At 40.3% G+C, this 12,983-nt stretch overlaps 1 protein-coding gene and 1 pseudogene across 1 annotated transcript in view; both read right to left on the bottom strand.

Moving 5' to 3' along the window:
* SLC16A10 (solute carrier family 16 member 10) overlaps positions 1–12,983 on the bottom strand; it is a 157,271-nt gene that overhangs the window by 25,512 nt on the left and 118,776 nt on the right. Inside the window, exon 4 of the mRNA XM_003404290.3 lies at positions 2,468–2,611. Coding sequence (XP_003404338.1) covers positions 2,468–2,611 — 144 coding nt within the window. The remainder of the gene's footprint in view (positions 1–2,467; positions 2,612–12,983) is intronic.
* LOC100676948 (serine/threonine-protein phosphatase 2A regulatory subunit B'' subunit gamma-like) lies at positions 9,077–10,544 on the bottom strand (annotated as a pseudogene).

Raw genomic sequence — 12,983 nt, 5'->3', positions numbered from 1 at the left:
GAGTAGAAATGCTCAATCTTCAAATTCCAAATTCCTCTTCTGGTTCTCCTTTACCTTCCTCCCACAACCAACCTTTTTCTTTTTTTATTGTGCTTTAGACAAAGGTTTACAGAGCAAATTAGATTCTCATTAAACAATGAGTACACATATTATTTTCTGACATTGGTTGCCAACCCTGAGATGTGTCAATACCTTCCTCTTCTTGACCGTGGGTTCTCCATTTCCATTCGTCTACCTTTCTTGTCTCCTTCTGCCCTCCTGTCCTCGCCCCTGGGCTGGTGTGCCCAATTTGTCTCAGATACATAGTTGAGATACGTGCATTACTGTTTGTTTTATGGTCCCGTCTAATGTTTGGCTGAAGGGTGAACCTCAGGAGTGACTTCAGTACTGAATTAAAAGAATGTCTAGGGGACATACTCTTGGGGTTTCTCCAGTCTCTGTCAGACCAATAAGTCTGGTCTTCTTTTGTGAGTTAGAGTTTTGTTCTACATTTTTCTCCATTTCTGTCTGGGACCCTCTATTGTGATGGTAGTGGGAACAGTCGATGGTGGTAACTGGGCACCATCTAGTTGTGCTAGACTACCACAGCCAACCTTTCTGACAACGTTGTCTATATTTCTATTTACTCAACTGACCATGATTGTCTTCTGTACCTGCCACTCCACTGAAACATTCTCTCTGTTGCTAAACCCAGTGAAAACTTTTTAGTCTTTATCTTGCCTGGCCTCTCACTAACTACTGACCATCCTATCCCTGGAGAGATCCTATTCCCTGTTTTTTCTCTACCACTCTAGGTACCCCCTTTCTGTCTCCTTTGCAGGCCCTAATCTTCCACCCACCCCTTAAAAACCATGCAGTCCCACAGTCTCACTCATGAGCAACAAAATCAGCTTGACTTTCCCAGAGCACCACAAACTTAACATGGTAAAACAAACTCACCATCCTACCCCAATTTACTGAATTACTGCCCTTAACTAAATAGGAAAATCATCTACTCTATTGTCCATGCCACAAACCTCAGGCCCAGTTTAGGAGGTGGTTCCATGAAACTCTCATCCCTGTATCCCTATTTTACTACCTGTTTTATCCCAATATCTCTGTCTTGGTTCTTCCTGCCTAGGCTACTTTATTCATTTCCAACTAGTCCCTCTGCCTCTAGTTGTTTTTTTTTTTAATAACAGCTTTATTGAGATATAATTCACAGGCCATAAAATCTACTCATTGCAAGCATACATTTCAATTTTTTTAGTATATTCACAAGGTTGTACAACCATAACCACTATCTAATTTTAAAACATTTTCATCAGTCCAAAAAGAAAGTCCATTCCCAGTAGCTGTCACTCCCCATTTCCTACTTCCCCCAGCTCCTGTTAACCACTTTCTGTCTATATGGATTTATCTGTTCTGGGCACTTCGTAAAATGGAATCATACAATAGGTGGCCTTTTGGGAATATCTACCTCACTCTTGCCTCTTCCACACCATTCCACCCTTCACAGTTACTGGACTGATCTTTAAAACACAACTCAGATCATGTCACTTGCCTTGCTTAAAATCCTTTAATGGTTCTTGGTAGGTTTCAGGGTAGAGTTCATCCTCTTGTGCTCATTAAAGGGCCTTCAAAACCTGGTTCCTGCCTATCCCTCAAGCCAATCCATCTGCCACTCTCCCCTTTTATTCCTTTCAAACACAATTTAGAGTTTCCTGGACATAGCATACTATGTTGCACCTCCACATCTTTGCCCATGGGGTTTTCTCTGCTTTGGAACACCCTTCTCTGTCTTCCTTATCTATATAACCACTACTCACCTCTGAACACTCAGCCTGCCCGAGAAGTCTGCTCACACCCTCACCAATAATTTCTGATGCTTGGCTATGTTTCCGTGGCACCCATCTAGCATACTCATTACTGCACTGTACTGTAACATGTTTCATCTGTCTCCCTGTGAGACCAAGAGCTATCAACCATGTTTCACTGAACTATGCAGTACTTAGCACAGTGTGCTGGATGAAGGAGTCACTTACATACTTGTTGAATGAGTATCAATAATGACCTTGAAATTTGTGTTTGTTTAGTGAATACCCTACAATACTCAGGAGACAATTTGCAAAAAAGAAGATCAAAAGACACACATACTCCTGAATTTCACAAGATATTGCAAAAGGCACAGGATCTGCACATGACTATGAGACCTATGCCAAAAATAAAACTTTCTTCTTAGAAAAAGCAATAGGCAAAAAACATTCTCGTTTGGGGGCGTTCCATGACAAACAAAGAAGGCTGTTGTTTGATTGCCAGTCTCTCGTGTCTAAAACCCTTGCCCTTGATTGATTTTGCCTGTAAGAGAAGTTATGTTCTAGAAAATATTTCTCATGTTTACAGAGGAACTTAAGCAAATAAGTATATTTAATGAGCCATTAAGCAAACGGATAAATTTGCTGGGGAGAAAAAAATCTTCAGAAACTACCTGTAGGTAAATCTTCTTCACTCCAGGCACATAATCTGCAATCCGCCCAAAGAGCAGTCGTCCAACTCCTGAGGTGATGCCAATGCACATAAGAACCACCTCTTTATTATTTTCTTCTTTAAATCTTTCATTCACATGTTTCATCTGCAGACCAAAGAGAAAGAATGCACACTAATTATTGTAGGAAACCTGCCGAATTTTGAGGTTTTGTACGAATACCTTTGGTTCTCTACAATACTATGACCTCTCAGCCCTCCAAATTCAAGTATTTATAAAATTTGTTCTGTGATGATTTTTCATGAGAACATATATGAAGAAAATCTAACATGATTTAGCCTGTATAAGAAGAAATGAGTTTGTTTAGTTTTTTTTTTTTTTTTTTTTTAATAAAGGGTTACCCCACACAGTCTATAAGCTAACATAGAGCCATTAGTGAGAGGAAAAGAACAGACCTTTGAACATAAAACACAACCCTGTTCTCTCCACTCCAAGCTGAGGCTGCCCAAGGACCAGCACATCATCTGCTCCCCTGAAAGGCAGGTCTAAACAGTAGGTTCTAGAGTTTCATCCCTTCTAGGGGTACCTGGACCAAGCTGACACCCCTGAAGTAGGCTATACTGGTGTTTCCAGAATAAGAGCATAAGGTTCTCTATCAGTGAAATGACCTATTTATACGGCATCAAAGCAGATAAAGATACAGAGGCAGTTTAACATAGTGGTTAAAAGCTTCTGGAGAATCAAACTGCTTGGGTTCAAGTTCTGGTTCTATTCTTTATCAGCCTGTTGACTTTGGGTAAGTTCTTAACCTCTAGGGCCTCGGTTTCCTTGTTCATAAAATGGAGAGAGCAATAGTACCTACTTCAGAGCATTGCTGTGAGGATTAAATATTTACATAAAGAGCTTAGAATAGTGCCTGGCACAGAGTTAATAATTGTCAGATATTAATTTTACCCTATTTAAAAAATAAAAAAGACCCTTTCCTTCAATTTATATCTACTTAGAACAGTGACTACAGTGAATGCAAACCAACCACCTGCAGGCCATAAACAATAAGCATGTTTTGTTTTACTTTTCCATAATGCCCCTGCCCATGCTTTAAAAATCAGTGTAACCAGGCAGGTGTTATACTGGATGACAAAACAGCAGCTGAGCACCAGGCCGGCTCCCACAGCCTGAGTTTCAGAGTTTGCCATTCCTTGCTTAGCACTTCCGTTTTCTCAATGATTACCTATCTGTGCTCACAGCAGGGAGGAAAAAGGACATCCATACTCCAAAGTTTTTCTGAAACCACTGAGGTATTATAACACAAGGCAAACAGACTCGCTGTTTCCTACACCAAACAGCCTGGATTCTGGAAGTCTGTACACAAATTTCCCAGCAAGCTCAACAGCCCAGGTGGTTCTTGTGTGGCAGCAATAACACTTCTGGATGACCTCTCCCTAAGAAACTTCCACTTTGTATGTTTAGGCCTACTTGACTATTCCAACACCATCGTATCTCTCCACTCTTTCAAAACTAATAACTGCTCTCTATTTTTTACACTGATTCAGAATACTCCACCTAAAATATGGCTTTAATTTCATCAATCCCTTATTCAACAGTTGCCCACTCCTTAGCTTGGTATCCAAAGCCCTCACTCAATAAACTGTTCCTAATCTATCTTTGTGTCTTTATCACGCACTGATTCTTGGCTCAGAGGCAGAAAACACAAATCTTTACAGGATCCAGGCAAATAACCAAAAAAAAAAAAACACCAAACCCAGTGCCATCGAGTCGATTCCAACTCATAGTGACCCCACAGGACAGAGTACAACTGCCCATAGAGTTTCCAAGGAGCGCCTGGCAGATTTGAACTGCTGAGCCTCTGGTTAGCAGCCGTAGCACTTAACCACTATGCCACCAGGCTTTCCAGGCAGATAACATAAACAAGTAAAACAGACTTGCTGGAGAGGGAAAGGGAGCAGTTACTACTCAGCTTCAGCGATTACTGCCATATAGAATGCTGCCAGTCTACTACCACCCTCCTTTTAAGTCAGAAATCTGGGTTTTTGTGTGGAAATGTTGGCACCTAACTTAAATTTAGAACACTGTATGATCCAACCCTACACGAGCCAAACACAATGTGTCTGCAAACTGCATTAGGCCGGCTTTGATCTCAGCCCTAATCCCTTCTGGCCCAGCAGGATGTGTTTATTACTCACCATGTCCCTTAAATGGGGTGATATGTTCTCACCTCTCTACATTCCTGCTGCCTCTTCTATCTTCTTGGACTTTCTAAATCCTACCCATTCTTTAAGATCCTGCTTAAATCCTACCTTTTCTATGACGTTTTCCTTGATTACCTCAGCCTTACATCTCCTTCTTGTTAACTGCCGATAGTTTTCAGCTGGCACCTTAAAAGGCTGTTTCTACCCAGTCTTTTGAGGTTCTCTACACAGTCTTTTTGAGCAACCCCTTCCATGTCAAACTACACTTCCACCTGCCTGTTCCAAAGGCGTCTCGAAGTCAACATGCCCCATACCCATGTCATCTGCCCTCACAACCTAACCTCCTTCCATTTCAGTTAGCAAAACTATTGGTCCCACTGGACAGGATAGAAACTGGACAACCATCCTAGATTAGTCCCTCTTCCTCTCCTCACGTCTAATAGTCCGACAAACTCCTGATGATTCTACCTCCTAAATCTTTCTCAGACGTACTTCCTTCGGTCCATATTCCCCATAATGTTTTAGTTTGGTTCTTATCACTCCTCACCTGGACTACTACAAAACCTACTCTTTGAGCCCCCATCCCTAAATCTCTCCCCTGTAAACTGTACTCCCTGAGACCATATGATTCAGCATAAAATCAAAGATGTCACTTCCCTGCTTAAAATCCCATAGCCTTCAGAGTAAAGCTCAAAGTCTTAGTTTGGCACATAAAGCCCTCCTGCTTGATATGCAGCTTCACCTCTGGCTGCCCCATTATGCACACCATGCTAGCACTGTGCTGTGCAATCAGACAGCAACGAGCCACATGTGGGCTACTGAGTGCTTGAAATACAATGTATTTGGAAGACCTGGAGGAAAAAAAAAAGAGAGAATGCAAAATATTATTTCCTATATTAACTCCCTCACCCCCCCCGCCCCATACATCTGTCAGTTTGTCGTACTGTGGGGGCTTGCCTTGATGCTGGAAGCTATGCCACCGGTATTCAAATACCAGCAGGGTTACCCATGGTGGACAGGTTGCAGTGGAACTTCCATTAGCCACTTCCATATGCTTTATGTATAGCAGAGGAACACTGTCTGATGCAGTGCCAGAAGATAAGCTCCTCAGGTTGGAAGGCACTCAAAATACAACTGGGGAAGAGATGCCTCCTCAAAGTAGAGTTGATCTTAATGACTTGGATGGAGTCAAGCTTTCAGGACCTTCATTTGCTGATGTGGCCTGACTCTAAATGAGAAGAAATAGCTGCAAACATCCATTAATAATATGAACATGGAATGTACGAAGCACAAATCTAGGAAAATTGGAAATCGTCAAAAATGAAATGGAATGCATAAACATCAATATCCTAGGCATTAGTAAGCTGAAACGGACTGGTATTGGCCATTTTGAATCAGAAAATCATATGGTCTGCTATGCCGGGAATGACAAATTGAAAACGAGTGGCACTGCATTCAGTGTCAAAAAGAACATTCCAAGATCTATCCTGAAGTACAATGCTGTCAGTGGTAGGATAATATCCATAGACCTACAAGGAAGACTTAATATGACTATTATTCAAATTTGCGCAACCACCACTAAGACCAAAGATGAAGAAATTGAAGATTTTTACCAACTTCTGCAGTCTGAAATTGATCAAACATGCAATCAAGATGCACTGATAATTACTGGTGATTGGAATGTGAAAGCTGGAAACAAAGGAGAAGGATTGATAGTTGGAAAATATGGCCTTGGTGAAAGAAACAATGCTGGGGATCGCATAATAGAATTTTGCAAGACCAACGACTTCTTCATTGCAAATACCTTTTTTCAACAACATATATGGTGACTATACATGCAGACTTCGCCAGATGGAATACATGAGAATCAAATTGACTTCATCTGTGCAAAGAGACGATGGAAAAGCTCGATATCATCAGTCAGAGCAAGGCCAGGGGCTGACTGTGGAACACACCATTAATTACTTATATGCAGGTTCAAGTCAAAGCTGAAGAAAACTGGAAGAAGTCCACGAGAGCCAAAGAATGATCTTAAGTATATCCTACCTGAATTTAGAGACCATCTCAAGAACAGATTTGACAAACTGAACACTAATGACTGAAGACCACACAAGTTGTGGGATGGCATCAAGGACATCATACACGAAGAAAGCAAGAGGTCATTAAAAAGACAAGAAAGAAAAGGTTAAAATGCATGTCAGAAGAGACTCTGAAACTTGCTCTTGAACATTGAGTAGCTATAGTGAATGGAAGAAATGATGAAGTAAAAGGGCTGAACAGAAGATTTCAAACAGCAGCTCTAGAAGACAAAGTGAAATATTATAATGACATGTGCAAAGACCTGGAGATAGAAAACCAAAAGGGAAGAACATGCTTGGCATTTCTCAGGCTGAAAGAACTGAAGAAAAAATTCAAGCCTCGAGTTGTAATACTGAAGGATTCTACAGGGAAAATACTAAACAATGCAGGAAGCATCAAAAAGGATGGAAAGGAATACACAGAGTCACTATACCAAAAAGAATTGGTTGACATTCAGCCATTTCAGGAGGTAGCACATGATCAAGAACCGATGGTACTGAAGGAAGAGGTCCAAGCTGCACTGAAAGCACTGGCTAAAAATAAGGCTCCAGAAATTGACAGAATATCAATTGAGATGTTTCAACAAATGGATGCAGCGCTGAAAGTGCTCACTCGGCTATGCCAAGATATTTGAAAGACAGATACCTGACCAACCAACTGGAAAAGATCCATATTTGTACCCATTCCAAAGAAAGGTGATCCAACTGAATACGGAAATTATCGAACAATATCATTAATATCACAAGTAAAATTTTGCTGAAGTTAATTGAAAAACAGTTGTAGCAGCACATCTACAGGGAATTGCCAGAAATTCAAGCGGGATTCAGAAGAGGACATGGAACAAGGGATATTATTGCTGATGTCAGACGGATCCTGGCTGAAAGCAGAGAACACCAGAAAGATGTTTACCTGTGTTTTATTGACTATGCAAAGGCATTCAACCATGTGGATCATAACAAATTATAGATAACATTGCAAAGAACGGGAATTCCAGAACACTTAATCGTGCTCATGAGGAACCTGTACGTAGACCAAGAGGCAGTCATTCGAACAGAACAAGAGACTACTACGTGGTTTAAAATCAGAAAAAGTGTGTGTCAGGGTTGTATCCTTTCACAATACTTATTCAATCTGTATACTGAGCAAATAATGCAAGAAGCTGGACTATATGAAGAATAACATGGATCAGGATTGGAGGAAGACTCATTAACAACTTGCTTTATGCAGATGACACAACCTTGCTTGCTGAAAATGAAGACAACTTGAAGCACTTACTGATGAAGATCAAAGACCACAGCCTTCGGTATGGATTACACCTCAACATAAAGAAAACAAAAATCCTCACAACTGGATGAATAAGCAACATTACGATAATGGAGAAAATATTGAAATTGTCAAGGATTTTACTTGGATTCACAATCAATGCCCTTGGAAGCAGCAGTCAAGAATCAAATGACGCATTGCACTGGGTAAATCTGCTGCAAAAAATCCCTTTGAAGTGTTAAAAAGCAAAGATGTCACTTTAAGGACTAAGATGCACCTGACCCAAGCCATGGTGTTTTCAGTCACCTCACATGCATGTGAAAGCTGGACAATGAACAATGAAGACTGAACATACCATGGACTGCTGGAAGAACAAACAAATCTGTCTTGGAAGAAGTATAGCCATGGTTCTCAGTGTAGTGATGAAATTTGGCAGTTGTGTAATAATATGTAGTCATCTTCCATTTTGTGATTTGATGTGGCCATCTTTCATTTTCACATAATGCTGATTTTCACGTAACAACCTGGTCTTTGGAATGTAACCATGTTGGTAAGTGAGGAGTGGGTGTATTGGTTTAAATAAAATATATTACTAAAACAAGTTCCCTTTGTCCCTTTTTATTTTTTTAATATGGCTACTAGAAAATTTTAAATTACATGTATGGCTCCTATTGAACAGAGCTGGTCTAAGAAATACACTTGTGGCTGCAAAGGTAAGATAGCTATTGATGAAGGTGACCTCAAACTGGCTTATTTCTCCAGGATCTTACGTGTCCCCACCAAGTGCAATTAAAAAAAGAAAAGTCAAAAGAGGTTGATTGCAGCTCAGTTTTGAAAAAAAAAAATTACCTAAATTAAGGCAGGTGGTATATAATTATGTGTATTCATTGCCTTTGTTTGGAATTTGAATCAGACTCTAATGTATTAATCCACTTGGGGAAGCTCCCACAAGATCTATTATAACTTTTTAAGAGACATTCTTTAGTATACATAAAAAACTGAACTTACATGTCATTCTTTTGGTGAAACTAAGAACACCTGTCTGCCAAATTGCCATTACTTTTTTTTTTTTACAGGCAGATGTTTTATTTTGACCACTTTTAAGAATTCTGCTTCGAAGGTTTTGTATGCAGCATTTCAAGCTTTCAGAGATCAGGTATCATCAAGGTCTGCAGAGTTTTCACTGTCATTTGCGACAAGGGCTTCTCTGTTCTCATATGTTCAGAAGCCATTTAGATCAATTAGAATGGTGGTGACTGTGTCTCCCTGATTACTGTTGATTAAATCCTGAAGAGAGATTTTCAGAGGATCCTTTGGTTTTACCATGTCAAAGATTTCATCCTTGACGTCTTGAAATGAAACAGGATCTTGTCCGTGGATTTTCATTAGTTCCTGTATGGCCCTAAAGAAATAATTAAGGGAAAAGACATTCAGATATCCTTTGTTCTCAATATCAAGCAGTTTGAAAATATACTGCAGAGCTGCAGGTTCTTTTCAGTTTTCTAATGCAAGAACGAAGTCTAGGTAGGTCTTATAGTCCATTTCTCCATCGTAAGTGAGACACTTCTGGAAAACACGGTCTAAGAACACATTCGTCATAGTTGCTGTTCCATAGCGGGAGAGTTCTTCTTTACTGAGCATGCCATTGTGATCCTTATCGAGATTCAAATATTGGCTGTAAACCCTCAGGGCAGAGGGAGCAGAAAACCAATTTGTTTCTTGACTTTCCTTGGACAGTTCCTCATCCCTTAGCTCCAATAAATCATCTAGGAAGCTGCATGCTAAAATATCTTGAATTTTTATCTTCCCTGTTCTTAGAGGGTCCAAAAAGAAGAAGAACTTCCTAACTGCAGTACAGACATAAAAGGAGTAAAAGGATTTTTCCAGCCCATCTAACAGTGGCAAAGTAGGGATAAGTTCCAATATGTAATTTTCTAAATCAGATTCCCGAAGGTACCCTTGTCCAGCGACATCATATAAGCTGAGTCCTATTCTTGTTTGGTGAAGCCAAACTTTTCTGATGACATAATTAAAGAACTGCATGATAGAAATTCTTCCATAGGAATCTGTATGAAGGAGTTTAGCAAAGACTTTTGCTGTGAAGAACTGCTTGCACTTTGGTCCAGCTTTTTCACCAACTTTCAAAAAATTTTCATAATTGATCATTGCTTCCTCTCCAATCATAGGTGGCGTCTGGTGTTTGTCCAGCAAGAACCATAAGTTCTGTAATTCTTCGTTATCTAACAGTTCTCTGCTCTTCCTTTGCAGAAAGACAGCTCTGGATTCCTCTCAATTTCTGTAGTAAGACTTCATCTTCAGCTGGCAGCCTGTAGTAAAACCGGGGAATCGTCTTATAGAATTCATTTGTGTTTTTTCTACCTCCTTTCCATTCTGAGTAGTATTTGGTAAATAAATCCATTTCTTCATCTTTTAATTCTTGCTCAGTTTTTTTTTGTGTGTGGACGGGTGTTAGGTGTCGCTAACCGCCGGCAAAGAACTTCTTTCCAGTCCATGGCGGACTCCGCGCTGCAGCTCCTGCATTTGTTTTTTACTAACTCGCCATTACCTTTTATCAGTGGTTTATTTTTTTCACCTGCTTTGTAATCTTTAAAAAGAATAAGATGAAATCTGTTATATTCAACTGGGCCTTTTGAAAGAGGGTTAAAATTGCTTTGATAAATTCAAATTCCGCTTAAGTGGAAACTTAGTTCTTCAACTATAAGGAGCATTATTTCATTGAACTTTGTTACTATTGTTGTTTAAATCAGGCAAGAACGTCACCTTCTGAGCCTCCTCCCGCCCCACTCTCAGCTGGCCAATATCTGTAAACTAAAAAAGTGCCTTTGGTCAGTAAGTAAATTTGGGGTGGCAGAGCAAAATCTGGAAATGTGGGGTGCTGGATCTGTTTTGGGTCTTAGGGTCCTTCCTCACTGAGGCAGCACTACCCAGGAGGTCTGCGTATGTTCTGCTTGCAGCCTGGGCCTCCCCATGATTGCTGCCCAGGCTGCTGACTGTTTTACCATCCCTGCCCATCTCTCATCCTCTGGATCCTGGCATGCACTTCAGTTCAGTAGGAAGCATAAATATCGGGCAAAATTGTTATGTCTGATAAATAGTTGCATGGATAAGGACATGAAAATGTTGAACATTTCATATAAATCTAACTTATTTGACCCAATAACAAAAAGTTTATACTAGAGGCCACAACTTATGCAGGGAATAATTTTTTTTTTTCCTTAAAGCAGTTGTTTAAGCTAGACTTTATCTGGATATGTAAGTGCCTTTAGGGTAGAGCTTCATCTTTTATTTATGTTCTTAAACATTTGTTTAACCCAGGGCACACACCTTTAGGTGATTAACAAATCCTTGCTGACTAGCAGCTTTGAACACTGCCAACTCCTGAAATATTTCTGCCATCATTCAAGCAACACCAACTTCTGTGGACCACTGAGGCCATTTCTGGATTATGTGAATCTCTTTTTACTGTTTTGTTATCCAAAGATAACAAAAAACTCAGCCCAAAATAACTACTCATTCTATATCCGTGGATGTAAGGAAAAAGACAAGCTAAGTCAGTTTCCCCTTTCTCCTAACCATTCCAACTTCAAGTGAATGGTGGTAACAGCCTCTCTCAACAGATGACATGTTTCTGACCAGTCAACTGAAGGCAGGTTCCTCTCCCATCACTACAGCCCAGAGGCATGTCTGATTTTTAAGAGGGCAGGGGCTGCAGCCTGAAAACAGTGATCATCTCCTTGGATTGGCCTCAGACATGGCTTCTCTCCTCTCCACCTCCCTACTACAGGGGAGCTGCAGTGCCAGACAATGGAGACTTTAGATGATGTTCTTCCACTCAAAATCCAAGCTGAGTCCTCCAGCACTCAGAGAGTAAAACATGAAGGAATTTAAATGGGTGCTCATGGTACAAAATCAGCTCCAGTAAAGCTGACATAAGAGCATTAGAAATTCAAGGTTCACCTCACCCAATGGTTTCACAGTAGACTTCCCCAAGTCATTTTATTTACAGAAGCCCTTAAAGCCCAGTGGTGGTACACACCTGCAAAGCGAGGATGTCATCGGTCAAAAAGATCCATTGATTATCTACTGTACTGTTTTCTGAGTTATTTGCCCAGGCCCTGATGCTCATTACCGCCTGCTCTATCTTCCTACCCCTTTTTTGAGGGATGGGTGCTTTTTGCTTAATGCATTCTTAGTATCGAATTCATGATTTGAATTCTTACGGGTATATACCAAGGAGTGGAATTGCTGAGTCCTATGGTTTTTTTTTTTATGGTAAGCTCAATAGGGTCGCTATGAGTCGGAATCAACTTGATGGCACACAACAACATGGTAAACCTATGTTTAATTTTTCGAGGAATCGGCAAACTGTTTTCCACAGCAGCTGCACTGCTTAGTGTCTTTTATATAATGTCTTATGCAATTAATTACCTAAAGAATATGCTAAAACTTTGGTACATATATTAGGAAAAAATAGTTGAGAGGGAACTACAGGAAATGCTTAAGGATTATTTGTAAAGGTAGACTTGCAGCGACAGCTGACTGACTCAAGTACCAAAGGTGATACTGAGGATGCCAGGAAAACCTGGTGATGATGACATGCAGACTGTGGGACTAAAAGGACTATGCCTGCCTTTGCAGAACTAAGCAAAAAAAAAATATATACACACACATACATATATATATATAAAGTCAGAACTATGCAAAAATATATATACACACACACACACCTCACCCACTGTTGTTGCAAGTGCCGGGCTCTTCAGGAGATAAAAAGATTCCAGTCACTCAGTCACCATCTGTCCTTGTTTGTGATACTTTTGATTCCCTAATCTGCCCCTCCTCTTCAGATACTGTTCACCAAACTAAAAAGGGGTGGACAACAAGTTTGCAGGCACACCCATTTTGTGTTTAAGAGAATAAATTCCTCAGGGGAAGAGACGGTATCT

This window comes from Loxodonta africana, chromosome 1 (genome assembly GCF_030014295.1).
Source record: "Loxodonta africana isolate mLoxAfr1 chromosome 1, mLoxAfr1.hap2, whole genome shotgun sequence".
Taxonomy (NCBI): Eukaryota; Metazoa; Chordata; class Mammalia; order Proboscidea; family Elephantidae; genus Loxodonta; species Loxodonta africana.
Note: the sequence above shows the minus strand (reverse complement) of the source record. Positions and strands in the feature narration are given on the sequence as shown.